Below are 15167 nucleotides of genomic sequence, written 5' to 3'. Positions count from 1 at the left end.
AAAAAGATTCATGTTTGTCTTCCTTTGTCTTGCCTATGGTTGCATGATACCATATGTATTGTTTTTAAACAGTCTACGAATACTATTATTGTAAACATTAAACATTCCCATCAATAACAAGACTAAGGGCTATTAAGTCCTTAAATTGTATGTTACGTTGTGGTGTAACATTTCATTCCATTAATATGTGGCATGAGGTGCTTTTCCCAATAATGTTTTATCTTTTTTATCTTCAACAAATGTCATGAAATTTGTACTCTGGTCTTTTCATACTGTTTTAACTTGACATTAACATTTTCAAGGAAATGAAAATAATGTTGCTATCTTGCTTCAGATGCAAAGGCACCCAGAGAGGAAGCTGGAAGGGGTAGAGGGCTACCAAAAGGTCAGAGAACCAGCCATTGCATGTTCACTGTCAAAGATCGATGCATGCAAAACTTATATCAACTTCAAATGTATTTCAAAATTACACAACAAGCAAGTACAGTACATCCCACTGTCTACATCATTAGTATATAGTAATAAGAAGTGCAATCCAGATCTTAGGAAACCATACATTAGAAACTTCACTTATACTATTACTCTGATAGAATTGTGGTTGATTTGCATGTAATCATCTGAAAATGTCAGAAACTGCTTTTCTTTGAGTGAAAACACATCAGACAGCATCATGGTGTTGAATGTAACAGTTTGCCTGCAATGTGCATTTTAAACTCACCTGTAGATATGAAATCCATAAATATTATAAATGATTTGGAATGTGTATGTAAATTGTTTATGCCTTTTAATGCATCTTATTAACTTGTAACAAATACTCATAATTGATATTCAATGCAAATACAACCTTTTCTACATCTGTGTAAAAAAGGTATTCCTTTTAATGACAAAAAATAAAGCTGTATCTTTTGCTGACAAATGTCTATCAAGAGTTCAGAAGAAAATAGTTGCAACCCCCCTCTCATTAAATTGGAATAACACTGTCTGAACTAAAGTGGATGAAAGTTGCCTTCTACTAAGGTTTGTGGTGCCGTGCATTGCTTTCTTGGATGGTTCCCCGAAGAACCTGGCTATGCTTTTCCTAAGGGCTTCTGTTTTCAATTGCTCTAATCGCATTTCCGGAATTTAAACTGAAAACTTTTATTTGGATGCATCATGCCAATTCATCGTCAGAGCATGCGCTGAATGAAAACAAATCAAAAAAAGGTAATGTCTTCAAATCTAAATTTTAGCGAGGCAAACGCCGTCGCCTGGTGATGCAGATAGGAGGAGGCTAAGACCAGGAGCTGGGGGTGACAAACCTCCTGAGGAATCACCATTTGGATTCCAGCTCAAGGCTGTCCCACTGAAGTTTGTCAAGGAACTGAAAGACATTGTTTTGCAAGAGGCTGAGTCCATAGGGTCTTCAGCTGTTTTTGAGTGTCAGATCTCACCATCGACTGCTATCACCTCCTGGATGAAAGATGGAAGCAACCTAAGAGAAAGTCCAAAACACAAATTCACTTCAGACGGGAAGGATCGGAAACTGAGTATTATTGATGTGCAACTTTCTGACACTGGAGAATACACTTGTGTAGCCAAGCTCGGCAATAAAGAAAAGACCTCTACAGCCAAACTCATTGTTGAAGGTATTTTCATTAAGCCCTGTTTAAAATCCATGCTAAAGATAAGTACTTCATCCCAAAGGGCATTGTGGCTCTCTACAAAATTGCTTATGTAAACATGAAAAAAATCTATAAAATTCAAACTAATTAATTAATAAATGGACAATTTGGCTTGCTGCCAAAATGTGTTAGCCAAATATATTATTGTTTTGCATATATAACTAACTGTATGCATGATTTACTCTATTTATAGAACTACCTGTTCGCTTTACAAAGACCCTTGAGGAAGAGTACTCAGTCATCAAAGGACAGCCTATGTACTTGACCTGTGAACTGAGTAAAGACAGAGATGTGATCTGGAAGAAGGATGGTGTGCCACTAAAGGAGATACCTGGCAAGCATGCAGTGAATGTCATTGGACTGCAGCGAGCTGTGACCATACAAGACGCTGATGATTCTGATGCTGGTGTTTACTCAGTGGAGACAGCTGACATCAAATGCCAAACAACTGTAAAAGTAATAGGTATGCATAACAAAAGATAAAATCCATTGTGTTTAGGATTTAACTACTTTTTCAATATCTTCTTTAAGGTATAGTTTTTCATTACTAGTTGTTATCTTGCTTAAAAGCATAACTTTTACCTTGTAGAAGTTATCCGAGATTGGCTGGTGAAACCCCTGAGAGATCAACATGTGAAACCCAAAGCGACTGCCAAGTTCACATGTGAGCTTATAAAGGACACACCAAATGTGAAATGGTTCAAAGGGGATGATGAAATCCCAGCAGAACCCAATGACAAGACTGAACCCTTGAAGGATGGAAATCAGCATGTTCTTCTTGTGAAGAATGCTACTCCAGAAGATGTTGGGGATTATGCCTTTGAGGTTGAAGGTCGCAGATATCCAGCTAAACTCACTCTTGGAGGTAAGTTAGGTAGTTTGTAAATATATGAAGTCTAATGCCTACTATTTTACATGTATGCCAGTTGATTCATTACTTGTGTTTTATTTTAGAACGTGAGGCTGAAATCCTGAAACCCCTGAAAAGTGTGGAGATCTATGAAAAAGAAAGTGCTAGCTTTGATACTGAAATTTCTGAGGAAGATATTCCAGGAGAATGGAAATTGAAAGGGGAAACTCTGCAGAGATCACCTGTAAGAGACTGACAGATTACAAATACATATATACTGTACCTTTGCTAACTTTAATGTGCTATTTTATGGAGCTGTGTGTATTGAATCAGCCATTGATGATTTCTTATCTTACTTCTGTTTCATGCCAGGCCATAGTATACCTTTGTTACTTTGTGTGAAAGATCTTTCATAGAATGTCAGCTGTTATTATAAAATAATTAGAATTTTTGTCATTGACATGTTATGTAGAATATATATATACATTTTAAGCTCTTTTTTCATTTCAGACTTGTGAGATCAAAGCAGAGGGTAAGAAACGTATGCTATCTCTGCACAATGTCCAAGTTGATCAAGCTGGTGAAATTACCTACCAAGCATTGAATGCCATCACTACTGCCATGCTTAAAGTCAAAGGTAAACAATTTTAAAAGTTATTGTTCTTTTATAATACCGGTGAGAAAAGGAAAAGTCCCTTGAAACGAAATTGATGTTTCTCCCCCACCTCAGAAATCGAACTGGACTTTGCAGTACCCTTGAAAGATGTCTCTGTGCCAGAGAAAAAGCAGGCAAAGTTTGAATGCCTTCTTACCAGGGAAGTTCCAAAGGTCATGTGGACCAAAGGTTCTGACATCATCAAGTCTGGTGAAAAATTTCACACTATTGATGATGGAAAGAAGCATATATTGGTCATCAACAGCTGCACTTTTGACGATGAAGGAGATTATACAATTGAAGCTAATGGCAAAAAGTCAACAGCTAAACTTACCGTTGAAGGCAAGTGTTGCTTCACATACTGTATAAATACACTTAATAAATATGACATATAAAAACAGTATAAGGCTAATTAGGAAAAATGTAAATTTATTTTTTTAAAAGACTTGTTTGATAATAGTTAATAGATAATAGTATTCAAATGACTAAACTGTATATTTTGTTAGCACCTGACACAATTTTTTAGCAATTTAAATGTTTTAATTAGAGTAAGGATCTCTTATATTTTACTAGCTGGCAAACCTAATGTAGGCTGTTTGCTCTCTGTAATGGTACATTAATTAATTGAGTTTCCAGAAAGCTTCTTTATTTTAGGGCATCCTGTACTCTAACAATACTAAAATTATCAATGCTAAATCCTTTTTCCTGGTACAAATGTGACAGAGTGCCTTCATGGAGAACTAATTAAAAAAACTAATATGTTGCAGGCATAAGGCTGAAGTTCCTCAAACCATTAAAAGACCAAACTGTGAAGGAAGGTAAAACAGCTCGATTTGAAATTGAGCTGTCTCATGAGAATGTACCGGTGACCTGGTACAGGAATGAAAGAAAACTTCACCCAAGCAGAACAGTGCTTACCTCTGTAGATGGAAAGAAGCATATATTAGAAATCAAAGAAGTCACTCTAGATGACACTTGCCAGGTTAAGGCTGAAGCCCTTAGCCTTGCTACATTGGGTAACCTGACTGTATTAGGTAATGTGTATTCTATTTTTTCCTTTTGCTTGTTAGTATTGTGCTTTGTAATTAATCTGTTTTGTGTATTTGTAGAAAAATATATACAATGCATATTTTAAGTTTATTTCATATACTTAGATCAGCATGCATGACCATTCCTTTAATTTTCCAGAGGGTGATCCATACTTCACAGTTAAATTACAAGATTACACTGCAGTTGAGAAAGATGAAGTCATTTTGGACTGTGAGCTCAGCAAAGATGTCCCTGTGAAATGGTACAAGGATGGGAAGGAGATCAAAGCTTCAAAACTTGTAACTATTAAGACTGAAGGCAAAAGAAGGATTTTGTCTATCAAAAGAGTGGAAAACAAAGATAAGGGAGACTATGTATGTGACTGTGGGACAGACAAGACGATGGCAACTGTGAACATTGAGGGTAAGAATACAGTACATACTGTACCATTTTATTTTCTTATGAACAAATATTTCATGTGATATAGATGTACTTATTTATTTGGTGTAATTCCATTTTGCCAACTTCTCATTTACAGCTAGAGATATTAAGGTTGTTCGACCCTTGTATGGTGTGGAGCTCTTTGATGGGGAAACTGCACGTTTTGAAGTGGAAATCTCTGAAACAGATGTTCATCCTCAATGGAAGCTGAAGGGAGAAATCTTATCTCCCTCTCCGGTATGTGGCTTTTTATACATTTTTGAAGTTATTAAAAAAATATGGATCCATACTCAGACTATGATAACTTGGTAGAGATTACCAAGGACTATTTAGAGGTAGTAGTATTTGTGATTGTTACTTGTAAAAAGAAACACAAATTAATCCTACATTATTTTCTACTGAATAACAGATGTTTTATTATTTCTTTAGTATTATTTGTTTATTACAAGATAAATTATAATACATATTAATAATTAGAAATTTTAAGTGAATGTTGAGGAATGAAATTAAGTTGATGAAGAGAATGATGATGAACTTCTTTAAACTGTGAGAGATAAATAGCAAGTCATGTGCAGGAATGCACAGCGAGATGGATTTTTATTTTGTATGAATAATATTAGATTGTTTTCTAAACTGCATTTCTTTTTTTTTCTTAAACCAAGCCACCGGCAATGGGATTATACTGTTGTGGAAAGAGAAACAAATATAAATTTTAAATGTAAATACTAAGTATAAAAAAGTTAGAAGCTGCTATTTTCTTTTTCAAAATTGTCTATTGTTTGTGGTCAAGTTGCATGTTTTATTTATCTCCATATCTTGTATGTGCATTCGCAGGATGTTGAGATTATTGAAGACGGTGCCAAACATATCTTGACCTTGTACAACTGCAAAATACCCCAGTCTGGAGAAGTATCTTTCCAGGCAGCCAATGCTAAGTGTGCAGCCAATCTTAAAGTTAAAGGTGCTTTTCTTATTCCTTTTTAGCATGCTTCTAAGCTATTTTCAGTCTTATGATCAGAATTTTTATTGTTATTTTCATTGTTGTTTTTTAAATACAGAGCTTCCACTCACCTTTATCACTCCTCTCAGTGATGTGAAAGTATATGAGAAAGATGAAGCTAGGTTCGAGTGTGAGGTCTCCAGGGAACCCAAAAGTTTCCGCTGGCTTAAAGGCACTCAGGAGGTGAAGGCGGATGATAAATTTGAAATTATTGCAGAAGGGAAGAGGCATTCCCTTGTTATAAAATCTGTTGCATTTGAAGATGAAGCAAAGTACATGTTTGAAGCTGAAGATAAAAGAACAAGTGGGAAATTAATAATCCAAGGTAAACTGCAATTGAGATTTTACTCTGCATGGTTTTATTTGTGTATTCTGCAATTTATGGAGTAATTGAATGAAACTACAATTTCATTTTTTTCCTTTCTCATAACATTTTAGGAATCCGTCTTGAATTTATCAAGCCTATCAAAGATGTCACAGTAAAGGAGCGTGAGACTGCAGAATTCAGCGTTGAGCTTTCACATGAGAAGATCCAAGTTACTTGGTATAAGAATGACACACGTCTACATCCCAGCAAAGTCATACATATGACAGATGAAGGCAAGGTCCACACACTTGCTTTTAAGGAGGTGTCCATTGATGACACATCCCTCATTAAAGTGGAGGCAATGGGCAAAAGCTCAGAGGCTAAACTCACTGTCCTCGGTATGTATTTTTTTCCTATATATATCAAAAACTTTAAAAGTGAGCTTTAACTGCACTGTCTGAAATATTATGCTTATATATAGAAACATAATTTCAATTAAATATAAATTAACTAATATAAAATCATATATTCAGTATATTTTTCTAAATATATATATAAAGAATAAATTATATATATATCAATATAAGTTACATTAATATCTATAAAATGGTAGTTAATAGAAAAGTCAGCCATATCTTGTTTTTGGTAATGTAATACATATGATGTAAAACTTTAATTCAGTTGAGAGTTATTTTCCCCTTGATATTTACAGAGGGTGAGCCATACTTCATTACAAAATTGCAAGACTACACAGCAGTAGAAAAAGATGAAGTCATTTTGCAGTGTGAAGTTAGCAAGGCAGCTGCTCCAGTTAAATGGTTTAAAGATGGCAAAGAAATCACACCATCAAAGAATGTCCAGATTAAAGCTGATGGAAAGAAGAGAATCCTTGTTGTCAAAAGAGCACTGAAGGCAGACATTGGTGAATATACCTGCGACTGTGGCTCAGACAAGACCACTGCTAAACTCAACATTGAAGGTTTGGATTTCTTATTTCTTCATTAGTGCTATACAGTATATATATATTTATTAATTATAGCAGTTATTTCTTAGTAAAATTATTAATTTGACATTTCATCTTGATCTTTTTATTCTCCTCTTTTCTATACAGAGCGTGACATTAAGATTGTGCGTCCTCTATATAGTGTTGAAGTTACAGAAACAGAAACTGCTCGCTTTGAGACAGAAATTTCTGAGGAAGATGTTCATGGCAACTGGAAGCTTAAAGGGGACCCTCTTCTTCAATCACCTGTAAGGCTGACATATTTTTTTAATTCATCATTACACAATATTTGATTTTCTTGTTGTGGGACTATATCATTTTAATTTCAATATTATACAATTAAATAATTTAGAATTTAGTAAAGTTAGTACCTTTCCTTAATCCATGAAACACTTCAGGAATTCAGGAATTCCGGTTACAAAGCAAAAGGAGGGAGGATAAATGAACTTGTCAAATGTGATTGAACACTATTTTTGTGACTAATGGTTGGAATTATTTGTATTAGTTTGTAATCTTTTTAATAATTCTAAAATACATTTATTCTGCTCTAAGGATTGTGAAATTAAGGAAGAGGGGACAAAACATATGCTCATCTTGTACAATGTACGCATGGATCAAGCTGGTGGAGTAGACTTTCAGGCTGCCAATGCTAAATCTAGTGCTCATCTTAGAGTAAAAGGTAAGAAAATAGAATGGAACTTTACAGTATGTGAATATATAATGGTATTATTTCTCTTTTCATTAAATGTGTTCCATGAAAGAATATACAAACATAAAAGAGAGCTTTTGTTTAATAAACACCACTGCCTAAATCTGTAGAAAGGGAGTACACAAATATAAACACAGAAGGGAAAATGTTTTTGTTTAATTTATTTGTTTGCATTAAGACACAATAAAGTATCAAGCTCAGAAGCTGCTTTTACTTTTATTCACTTGTTTTGCATTATTTAAAAATGAACAATAAATCTTAAATTAACTAGGTTAAAATCTTTGAAGTAGTTGAAAGTGTTTGTATTAATCCATTAGAAGTTTTTTAAAGTATCATGTGGTTGCCCAGTGTTCCAAAGAACATATTATCTCTCTGAACTAACTTGTTAACTGGATGTTAAAGAGGTGAATAAAAGCATGTAAATACAACATTTCCAGATGTTTTGCTAAAAGTGTACATTTCGTATCCCTAATCTCTAAAGAGAATTGGTTTGAATTATATAATTGCGCAAACCAGTGTTATGAAACGTAACCTCTGTATATGATGTGTCTGCATTTTTGCAAGTAGTTGAGTAGCAGCCAACCCAACATTTTTGGAAAATGCCAATAGGCTGATTGACAGCAACAGATAGCCAAGTTTGGGTGCCAATTGATGTCCCCCAATCAGGTCCCCAGGCTATTTTGGAAGCCACAAGCCTTATCTAGAGTGGGCCATGTGTGATTGGTGGAGTAGCAGATGCCTTTAACATATTACGCTGACCATATTCATCTTCAGGAAATTGAATATGCAAATAGAGGGTCCCCAGTGAACAGATACTCCTTGTGTGAGTTCCCAGTAGTTGAGGAGGCTCGTGAAGCTCCAGTGCAGTGGCCCACTTCTTGATGGGACTGCGAAATGAAGATATGCAGGATTAAAATTCTACTGGGACTTGAGGAGATCTAATCATGTCTTCTCCTCCATCCAAAGCGCGTGTAATTGGCCTGCTCAGGCCCCTAAGGGATGTTACAGTTACTGCTGGAGAGACTGCTACCTTCGACTGTGAACTTTCCTATGAAGGCATTGCAGTGGAATGGTTCCTTGGAGATAAGAAACTGGAACCAAGTGACAGAGTAAGTTATATAATTAATATTGTTAATAATAACATTATGAGAATGAGTGGAGTAGTAAATGTGTTAAACTTACCATGTAGTTATGTAGTTGTTAACAAATAACAAGCATGCAGTTCACACCTTTGCATCTGAAGTGGTTATTGTTTTGGATGTTTCAATGTTTAAGATGAATCAATAAATCTTATTTGGCTTACTTCATTTTAAGTTTATTGTGTTACCTTTAACAATATAAATATACATTTAGTTTTATTTCTGTAAAAAATAATTTATTTTCATATAATTAAATATCCTTGAAACCATTTGTCACTTAAGTGTTTTCTGCATATAAGGTCCTCAAAGGATTAAAATTCCATTTCAGGCATTTGATCTGGGTTTTGAGATAACATGGTGCGTTATTCTGCCCTGCAAGCGTTCCTACAGGGTTATTTTTAACCACTTCAAGTGCTTGCGTCCGTGCTTTGAGGGCAGGGGTCAAGCTGAGTTATTTGACAGCAATCATTTAAAACAGTAAGCTGTACATTAATCCAAAATTATTTAATAGAATTCATTTCAAATGTCAGAAAACGTTTAATATAAAATAATAACATTTAACACTTAGAATTCTTCCTGTTTCTTTACATAAGTACTGTAGGTGAGTTTTGTGAGAAGCTTGATGCACTTGCTGACGTTTATTTTTAAAAATCAAGTTTTTAAACACATAAACATGAATCCAGTATGCTGCACATTGCAAGCCTAAAAGTGGAGTTCATCAGTCATGTTTTTTCATTAAAATATTATTTAACTATCTATTTAACAATAAAAACAAATATAAAAATAACAACTGAAACCTGGAATTATATATCAACATTGGAGTGGATAATAGAATATATCCGCATGTGCCTTAATTTTGTAACTTCTATAGAGTTGCAGAAATACCGTGTTTATTCCATGTGTTAAATTAGTTAATTCACTTGCCAACTTTGGTGTGACTTTCTAGAGTATTTTTTTTTAAATTAACATTAAATAGATCCTTGCTATATACTGTAGATGCAATTAACAAATGTTTTTTTAATTGCACTTAATGAATTAGTTATACTGTAGTTATAGGTAGAACAGGCAGAATTTGGTAACGGGGAGCATTGTTTCAGTATTATTTCTGAGAGCTCAATAATTACAGTACATGGTCCTTGAGGCTTTCATTACCACAAGATTTCTTTTCGTTATTAAGGTTACATTGATGTTAATAGTGTTGCTATCCATTATTGAAGTGGTCTAAATAAATGTTGTGTTACTATGCTTTGTGTAGATTGTCACTCGTGCTGAAGGAAGAGTTCACACACTTACCCTCAGGGATGTTAAGTTAGGCGAGGCTGGTGAAGTTAAACTGACAGCCAAGGACTTCAAAATACAGGCTAACCTCATTGTTAAAGGTAGGTAAAATATTTTATTGTGCCATTTCATGGTTAGGTTTATTGTGTCAACCAAGGGGGCTTTGTTAACTTGGGAAAAATTGGGATAATATCTATTTTATAGTGAATGAAATACCTGACATTAACTAGTTTCATCATGATTTACTTTGTCAATGTAATAGTTCTGCTTGTATGTAATTTTTCTAATAAATAATTTTAAACTTTTGTTTGTTAGAATGTTAACATAATCATGCAGACGAATGGTACAGAAATGGACAACTGTGTTAAAATACAGTCTATCTATTCAATACATCTATACAATTATCTAAATCTAATCTATGGAAATGTGCACATATTCAAACATTATCTTGATTTTACTGTTCAGAGCCACCAGTTGAATTTACAAAGCCTCTTGAAGATCAAACTGTTGAAGAAGAGGCCACTGCTATACTGGAGTGTGAAGTGTCCAGGGAAAATGCTGAGGTCAGGTGGTTTAGAGATGGTCAAGAAATTCACAAAACAAAGAAATATGAGATGGTTGCAGAGGGCAGAGTCAGAAGACTTATCATTCACAGCTGTACCCTTGATGATTCTAAAACATATACCTGCGATGCCAAGGATTTTAAGACTTCTGCTTTCCTAAACGTTGAGCGTAAGTGAATTCTAATACAAAAAGACATCAGTATTTAATAACTTGTGAAAAATATATTAATTACTTCAAGACATGTTTTTAAAATGTGATTGTTTTTGCAGCTCCACATGTTGAGTTCACAAAGCCTCTCCATGATGTTGAGGTTAAAGAAAAGGAATCAGCCAAATTTGAATGTGAAGTGTCCCGTGAAAGTGCGAAGGTTAGTAAATTGTTTAGACAATTATTAACTAGCAAATACTGTAATAGTAATTGCTGGATATACACTAGAATATAATCAAGGTAAAACTGAATCTTCCTCCTATACCAATTTTATTAGTCTGTTATTAAAGGCTTTTTTATTGTGCAACATTTCTCAAGTCTAATAACATTTTTTATTTTCCTCTTTGCGATCAGGTTCGCTGGTTCAAGGATGGCAGTGAAATCAGAAAAGGCAAGAAGTATGAAATCATTTCTAAAGGTGTCCAGCGTATTCTTATAATCAGCAAGTCAGTCTTTGATGATGAAGCTGAATATGAATGTGATGCAAGGACTGCCAAAACCTCTGGAATGCTTACTGTCATAGGTAAGAGAATTTTAAAATATTTCTAAAGAGGTCTCAGAAAATGTTTAAAAAAAAGCCAGAGTCTTGGCTATGAAAATAAACCTGAATATCTTATTTGAAACTGTTTCCTCTTTACATACAATTCTCCTTTATGCGTACATGCTAAACAACTAAACCCTAGGTTTAACTAAGCTGAACCTTATGAAAAATATTACTTTCTAGTGACAGAAAAAAGGGACAGACAAGGAAATTCCATTTCAATTTTTGTCAGTAGGTCAAAAAGTACTTAACTATCTTTTTAATCATCTTCCCTTTGCAGAAGAAGAAGCTGTCTTTACAAAGAACCTATCAAATGTTGAGGGCACTGAAACAGACAGCATCAAAATGATCTGTGAGGTCTCTAAACCCAGTGCAGAAGTCAGATGGTATAAAGGTGACACTGAACTGCCTGAAGGTGGGAGACATGACCAGATAACTGACGGTAAAAGGAGGATACTCATTATTCAGGGTATCTGCATGAGTGATGCAGGAGAGTATAACTGCAGACTGCCAAGTTCACGGACATCAGCAACACTCAAAGTTAATGGTAGGTGAAGCTAGAGCCATCAAGAACACCAATTTACTGACAATTAGTTGTTTTAAAGAAACATAATTATCTGTACTCTCTGTCTTTTTTAACTTTTTCAGAACTCGCAGCAGAATTTATTGCCAGACCTCAGAACCAAGAAGTACTTGAAGGGGACAAAGCTGAATTTGTCTGTTCAGTATCCAAGGACACATATGAAGTGAAATGGCTCAGAGGTGACAAGGAGATTGAAGCTGGAGATAAATATGATATTATCTCTGATGGCAAAAGGAGAGTTCTTGTTGTAAAGAATTGCATCCCTGGTGATGAAGGAACATTTGTTGCTTCAATTGGTACTTCAAGAGCATCAGCGGACCTGGCAGTAATTGGTAAGATTTGTTTTTTACTTTGTCTAATGTGAACTTTGCACTAATCATCCATATAATTTATATATTCATAGTGTAATTATTTTATGTTCTGTGCTTACCTTGATTAAAGTAAGTCAAAACTCCTTAAGATTTTAAAAACATTAAATAATAAATTTTAAATATGACAAGTTTTATCCACTATTTGTCATTTTCAAAATTTTCTTCTTTTTGCAGAAAAACTCAGAATTATAACACCTATCAAAGACACACAAGCTAAAGAAGGGCAAGAAATTGTCTTTAACTGTGAAGTAAACACAGAGGGAGCTAAACCCAAGTGGCTGAAAAATGATGAAACAATATTTGAAAGTGCAAAATACATCCTCATCCAGAAAGATCTGGTATTCTCACTGAGAATCAGAGATGCCCAGCTGGAAGATCAAGCAACTTATACCATCACAGTGACAAACCACAGAGGAGAGCATGCAAAATGCTCTGCAAAATTAACTGTTCAAGGTATATTTAAGATTGTGTTTTCTAAAAGAATTTCTCATTGTTTGAGAGTGTTTTTCTGTTTAAAATACAAGGGATGTTTGTTACCATTGAGACTAATGGGTTTTATTTACCTCATACAGAGGAGGACCTGAGGATCATTGAACCTCCTGAAGACTGTGAAACTCAGGAAAAGAAGACAGTCAGTTTCATCTGCAAAGTCAACCGACCAAATGTTACACTGAAGTGGATGAAGGGAGGACAGGAAATTGCTTTCGACAAACGTGTCTTGTACAAGATAGATAAAAACAAGCACACGCTTATAGTGAAAGACTGCAGCCTAGCCGACGAGGGAGAGTATACTGTAATTGCTGGAACAGACAAAGCTGTTTCTGAGCTGATTATTAGTGAAGCACCCACTGACTTTACCAGCCACCTTCAAGACCAGACAGTCACTGAATTCGAAGATGCTATCTTCACATGCCAACTTTCCAAAGAAAAGGCAACAGTGAAATGGTACAGAAATGGCAGAGAAATTAGGGAAGGACCAAGGTAAGTCTTTTCTATTTGCTAAAATTTAAATGAAAGTTTGAATTGCCTCTCAAAAAATAGATTCCTTACTATTTATTCTGTGTTTTTTTAAAGATACCACATGGAAAAAGAAGGCAACATTTGCAGACTTTGCATCAAAGAATGCAGGCCAGATGACGAATGTGAATATGCCTGTGGTGTGGAAGAGAGACGATCAAGGGCTAGGCTCTTTGTTGAAGGTACTCTTTCATAATTTAGATTTTTATATATATATTATGTAATATTTTTTCAACCTATAAATTGCTTTTTCCTTAATCTCAATTCATTCCCTTTTTCACCTCAGAAATCCCTGTTGAGATTATCAGACCACCGAAGGATGTCTCTGATGCCCCTGGATCAGATGTTGTCTTTGAAGCTGAACTTAACAAAGACAGAGTTGAGGTTAAATGGCTAAGAAACAACATGATCATTGTTCAGGGTGACAAATATCAAATGATGAGTGAAGGCAAGGTACACAGGCTACAAGTCTGTGAAATCAGGCCTCGAGACCAAGGAGAATACAGAATTATTGCCAAAGACAAAGATGCCAGAGCTAAGCTTGAACTTGCAGGTAAGTTACTATATAAACAACATAAAGTTGGTGTGACTTGAAAATTTCATTCTTGCAAACAAACCTGATGATTTTTTTTTTAATTTATCATAGCTGTGCCAACTATCAAGACAACTGACCAAAACCTTGTGACAGATGCTGGAAAGTCTTTCACAATGACTGTTCCCTATGATGCTTACCCACGAGCAGAGGCTGAATGGTTCTTTGATGACATCAGCCTGCCAATACAGAACATTGACACTACAGTGGATATGACCAGTTACAGGCTAAAGGATCCTAAGAAGTCTGACCAGGGGCGATACAAAATTGTTATTCAAAACAAACATGGAAAGGGAGAAGCAATTATTAATCTGGATGTGATTGGTAAGGCGGCCTAAATAATTAATTAGTCTTTCTTAAACACCTAAACTTTTGATATATATGATGTATAAGTATGATATAATAATATACTTTGGGTAATGCAGATGTTCCTGGACCTGTTAAGAACCTGCACGTGGTTGAAACCAGTGATGGGGAAGTTAGTCTTGCCTGGGAAGAACCTGAAAGCGATGGTGGTAGCAAGATCTTAGGCTATGTTGTGGAAAGGCGTGACATCAAACGCAAGACCTGGACACTTGCAACTGATCGTGCAGACAGCCCTGAATACACTGTTACTGGACTTCAAAAGGATGCTGAATATCTCTTCCGTGTCTGCGCACGCAACAGGGTAGGCAGTGGTGAAGCAGTGGAAACAGATACACCAGTTCAAGCCAAGAACAAATTTGGTAAGTATTTTAAAATGCCACAGATTTGTTAAACATAATTATATTAATGTCCAATATAGTTATGTATAGTAGCAATACTATCAACTATGACCAATAAAACGCTTTTTGTAAACTGTTGGATCTTTCATCTCTAAAGCATTACATTTTTGCTTGCTTTTCAGATGTTCCTGATGCACCACAAAATGTAATGGTTGGAAATGTGAATAAGTTTGGGGCTACAGTCACTTGGGAACCCCCGGAGTTTGATGGTGGATCTGACATTACAGCGTATATCATTGAGTTGCGTGACAGGACTTCGGTTAGGTGGGAGCCTGCTCTTGTGACAAAACCAGATGAGCTTCTTGCAACCATTAATGATGTTGTGGAGAATAAAGAATACATTTTCCGGGTCAGAGCTGAAAACAAAGCTGGAATTGGAAAACCAAGTGCTGCTTCCAGTCCCGTGAAGATTATGGATCCTATTGGTAAATATGACAGAAATGTATTACCCATATA

At 35.2% G+C, this 15167-nt stretch overlaps 1 protein-coding gene across 46 annotated transcripts in view; it reads left to right on the top strand.

Annotated features, from left to right (window-relative positions):
- Positions 1 to 15167, top strand: part of ttn.2 (titin, tandem duplicate 2) — a 171077-nt gene that overhangs the window by 77271 nt on the left and 78639 nt on the right. For 42 of the 46 annotated variants that reach the window (XM_088605106.1, XM_088605104.1, XM_088605102.1 and 39 more), the window contains 30 exons: positions 335 to 385; positions 1230 to 1625; positions 1855 to 2124; positions 2251 to 2526; positions 2616 to 2755; positions 3022 to 3148; positions 3242 to 3508; positions 3934 to 4200; positions 4355 to 4618; positions 4734 to 4873; positions 5471 to 5597; positions 5695 to 5961; positions 6075 to 6341; positions 6656 to 6922; positions 7055 to 7194; positions 7499 to 7625; positions 8622 to 8764; positions 10050 to 10173; positions 10538 to 10804; positions 10906 to 11003; positions 11198 to 11366; positions 11665 to 11931; positions 12033 to 12299; positions 12513 to 12791; positions 12911 to 13319; positions 13413 to 13537; positions 13642 to 13908; positions 14002 to 14271; positions 14373 to 14672; positions 14834 to 15136. In XM_088605106.1, the coding sequence (XP_088461232.1) occupies positions 335 to 385; positions 1230 to 1625; positions 1855 to 2124; positions 2251 to 2526; positions 2616 to 2755; positions 3022 to 3148; positions 3242 to 3508; positions 3934 to 4200; positions 4355 to 4618; positions 4734 to 4873; positions 5471 to 5597; positions 5695 to 5961; positions 6075 to 6341; positions 6656 to 6922; positions 7055 to 7194; positions 7499 to 7625; positions 8622 to 8764; positions 10050 to 10173; positions 10538 to 10804; positions 10906 to 11003; positions 11198 to 11366; positions 11665 to 11931; positions 12033 to 12299; positions 12513 to 12791; positions 12911 to 13319; positions 13413 to 13537; positions 13642 to 13908; positions 14002 to 14271; positions 14373 to 14672; positions 14834 to 15136 (6681 nt within the window). The remainder of the gene's footprint in view (positions 1 to 334; positions 386 to 1229; positions 1626 to 1854; positions 2125 to 2250; positions 2527 to 2615; positions 2756 to 3021; positions 3149 to 3241; positions 3509 to 3933; positions 4201 to 4354; positions 4619 to 4733; positions 4874 to 5470; positions 5598 to 5694; positions 5962 to 6074; positions 6342 to 6655; positions 6923 to 7054; positions 7195 to 7498; positions 7626 to 8621; positions 8765 to 10049; positions 10174 to 10537; positions 10805 to 10905; positions 11004 to 11197; positions 11367 to 11664; positions 11932 to 12032; positions 12300 to 12512; positions 12792 to 12910; positions 13320 to 13412; positions 13538 to 13641; positions 13909 to 14001; positions 14272 to 14372; positions 14673 to 14833; positions 15137 to 15167) is intronic. The other 4 variants (XM_088605129.1, XM_088605128.1, XM_088605117.1 and 1 more) reach the window with 1 other exon arrangement.

This window comes from Lepisosteus platostomus, chromosome 14 (assembly GCF_059453375.1).
Source record: "Lepisosteus platostomus isolate fLepPlt1 chromosome 14, fLepPlt1.hap1, whole genome shotgun sequence".
NCBI lineage: Eukaryota > Metazoa > Chordata > Actinopteri > Semionotiformes > Lepisosteidae > Lepisosteus > Lepisosteus platostomus.
The sequence above is the reverse complement of the archived record's forward strand: the minus strand, read 5'-3'. Positions and strand labels throughout refer to the sequence as shown.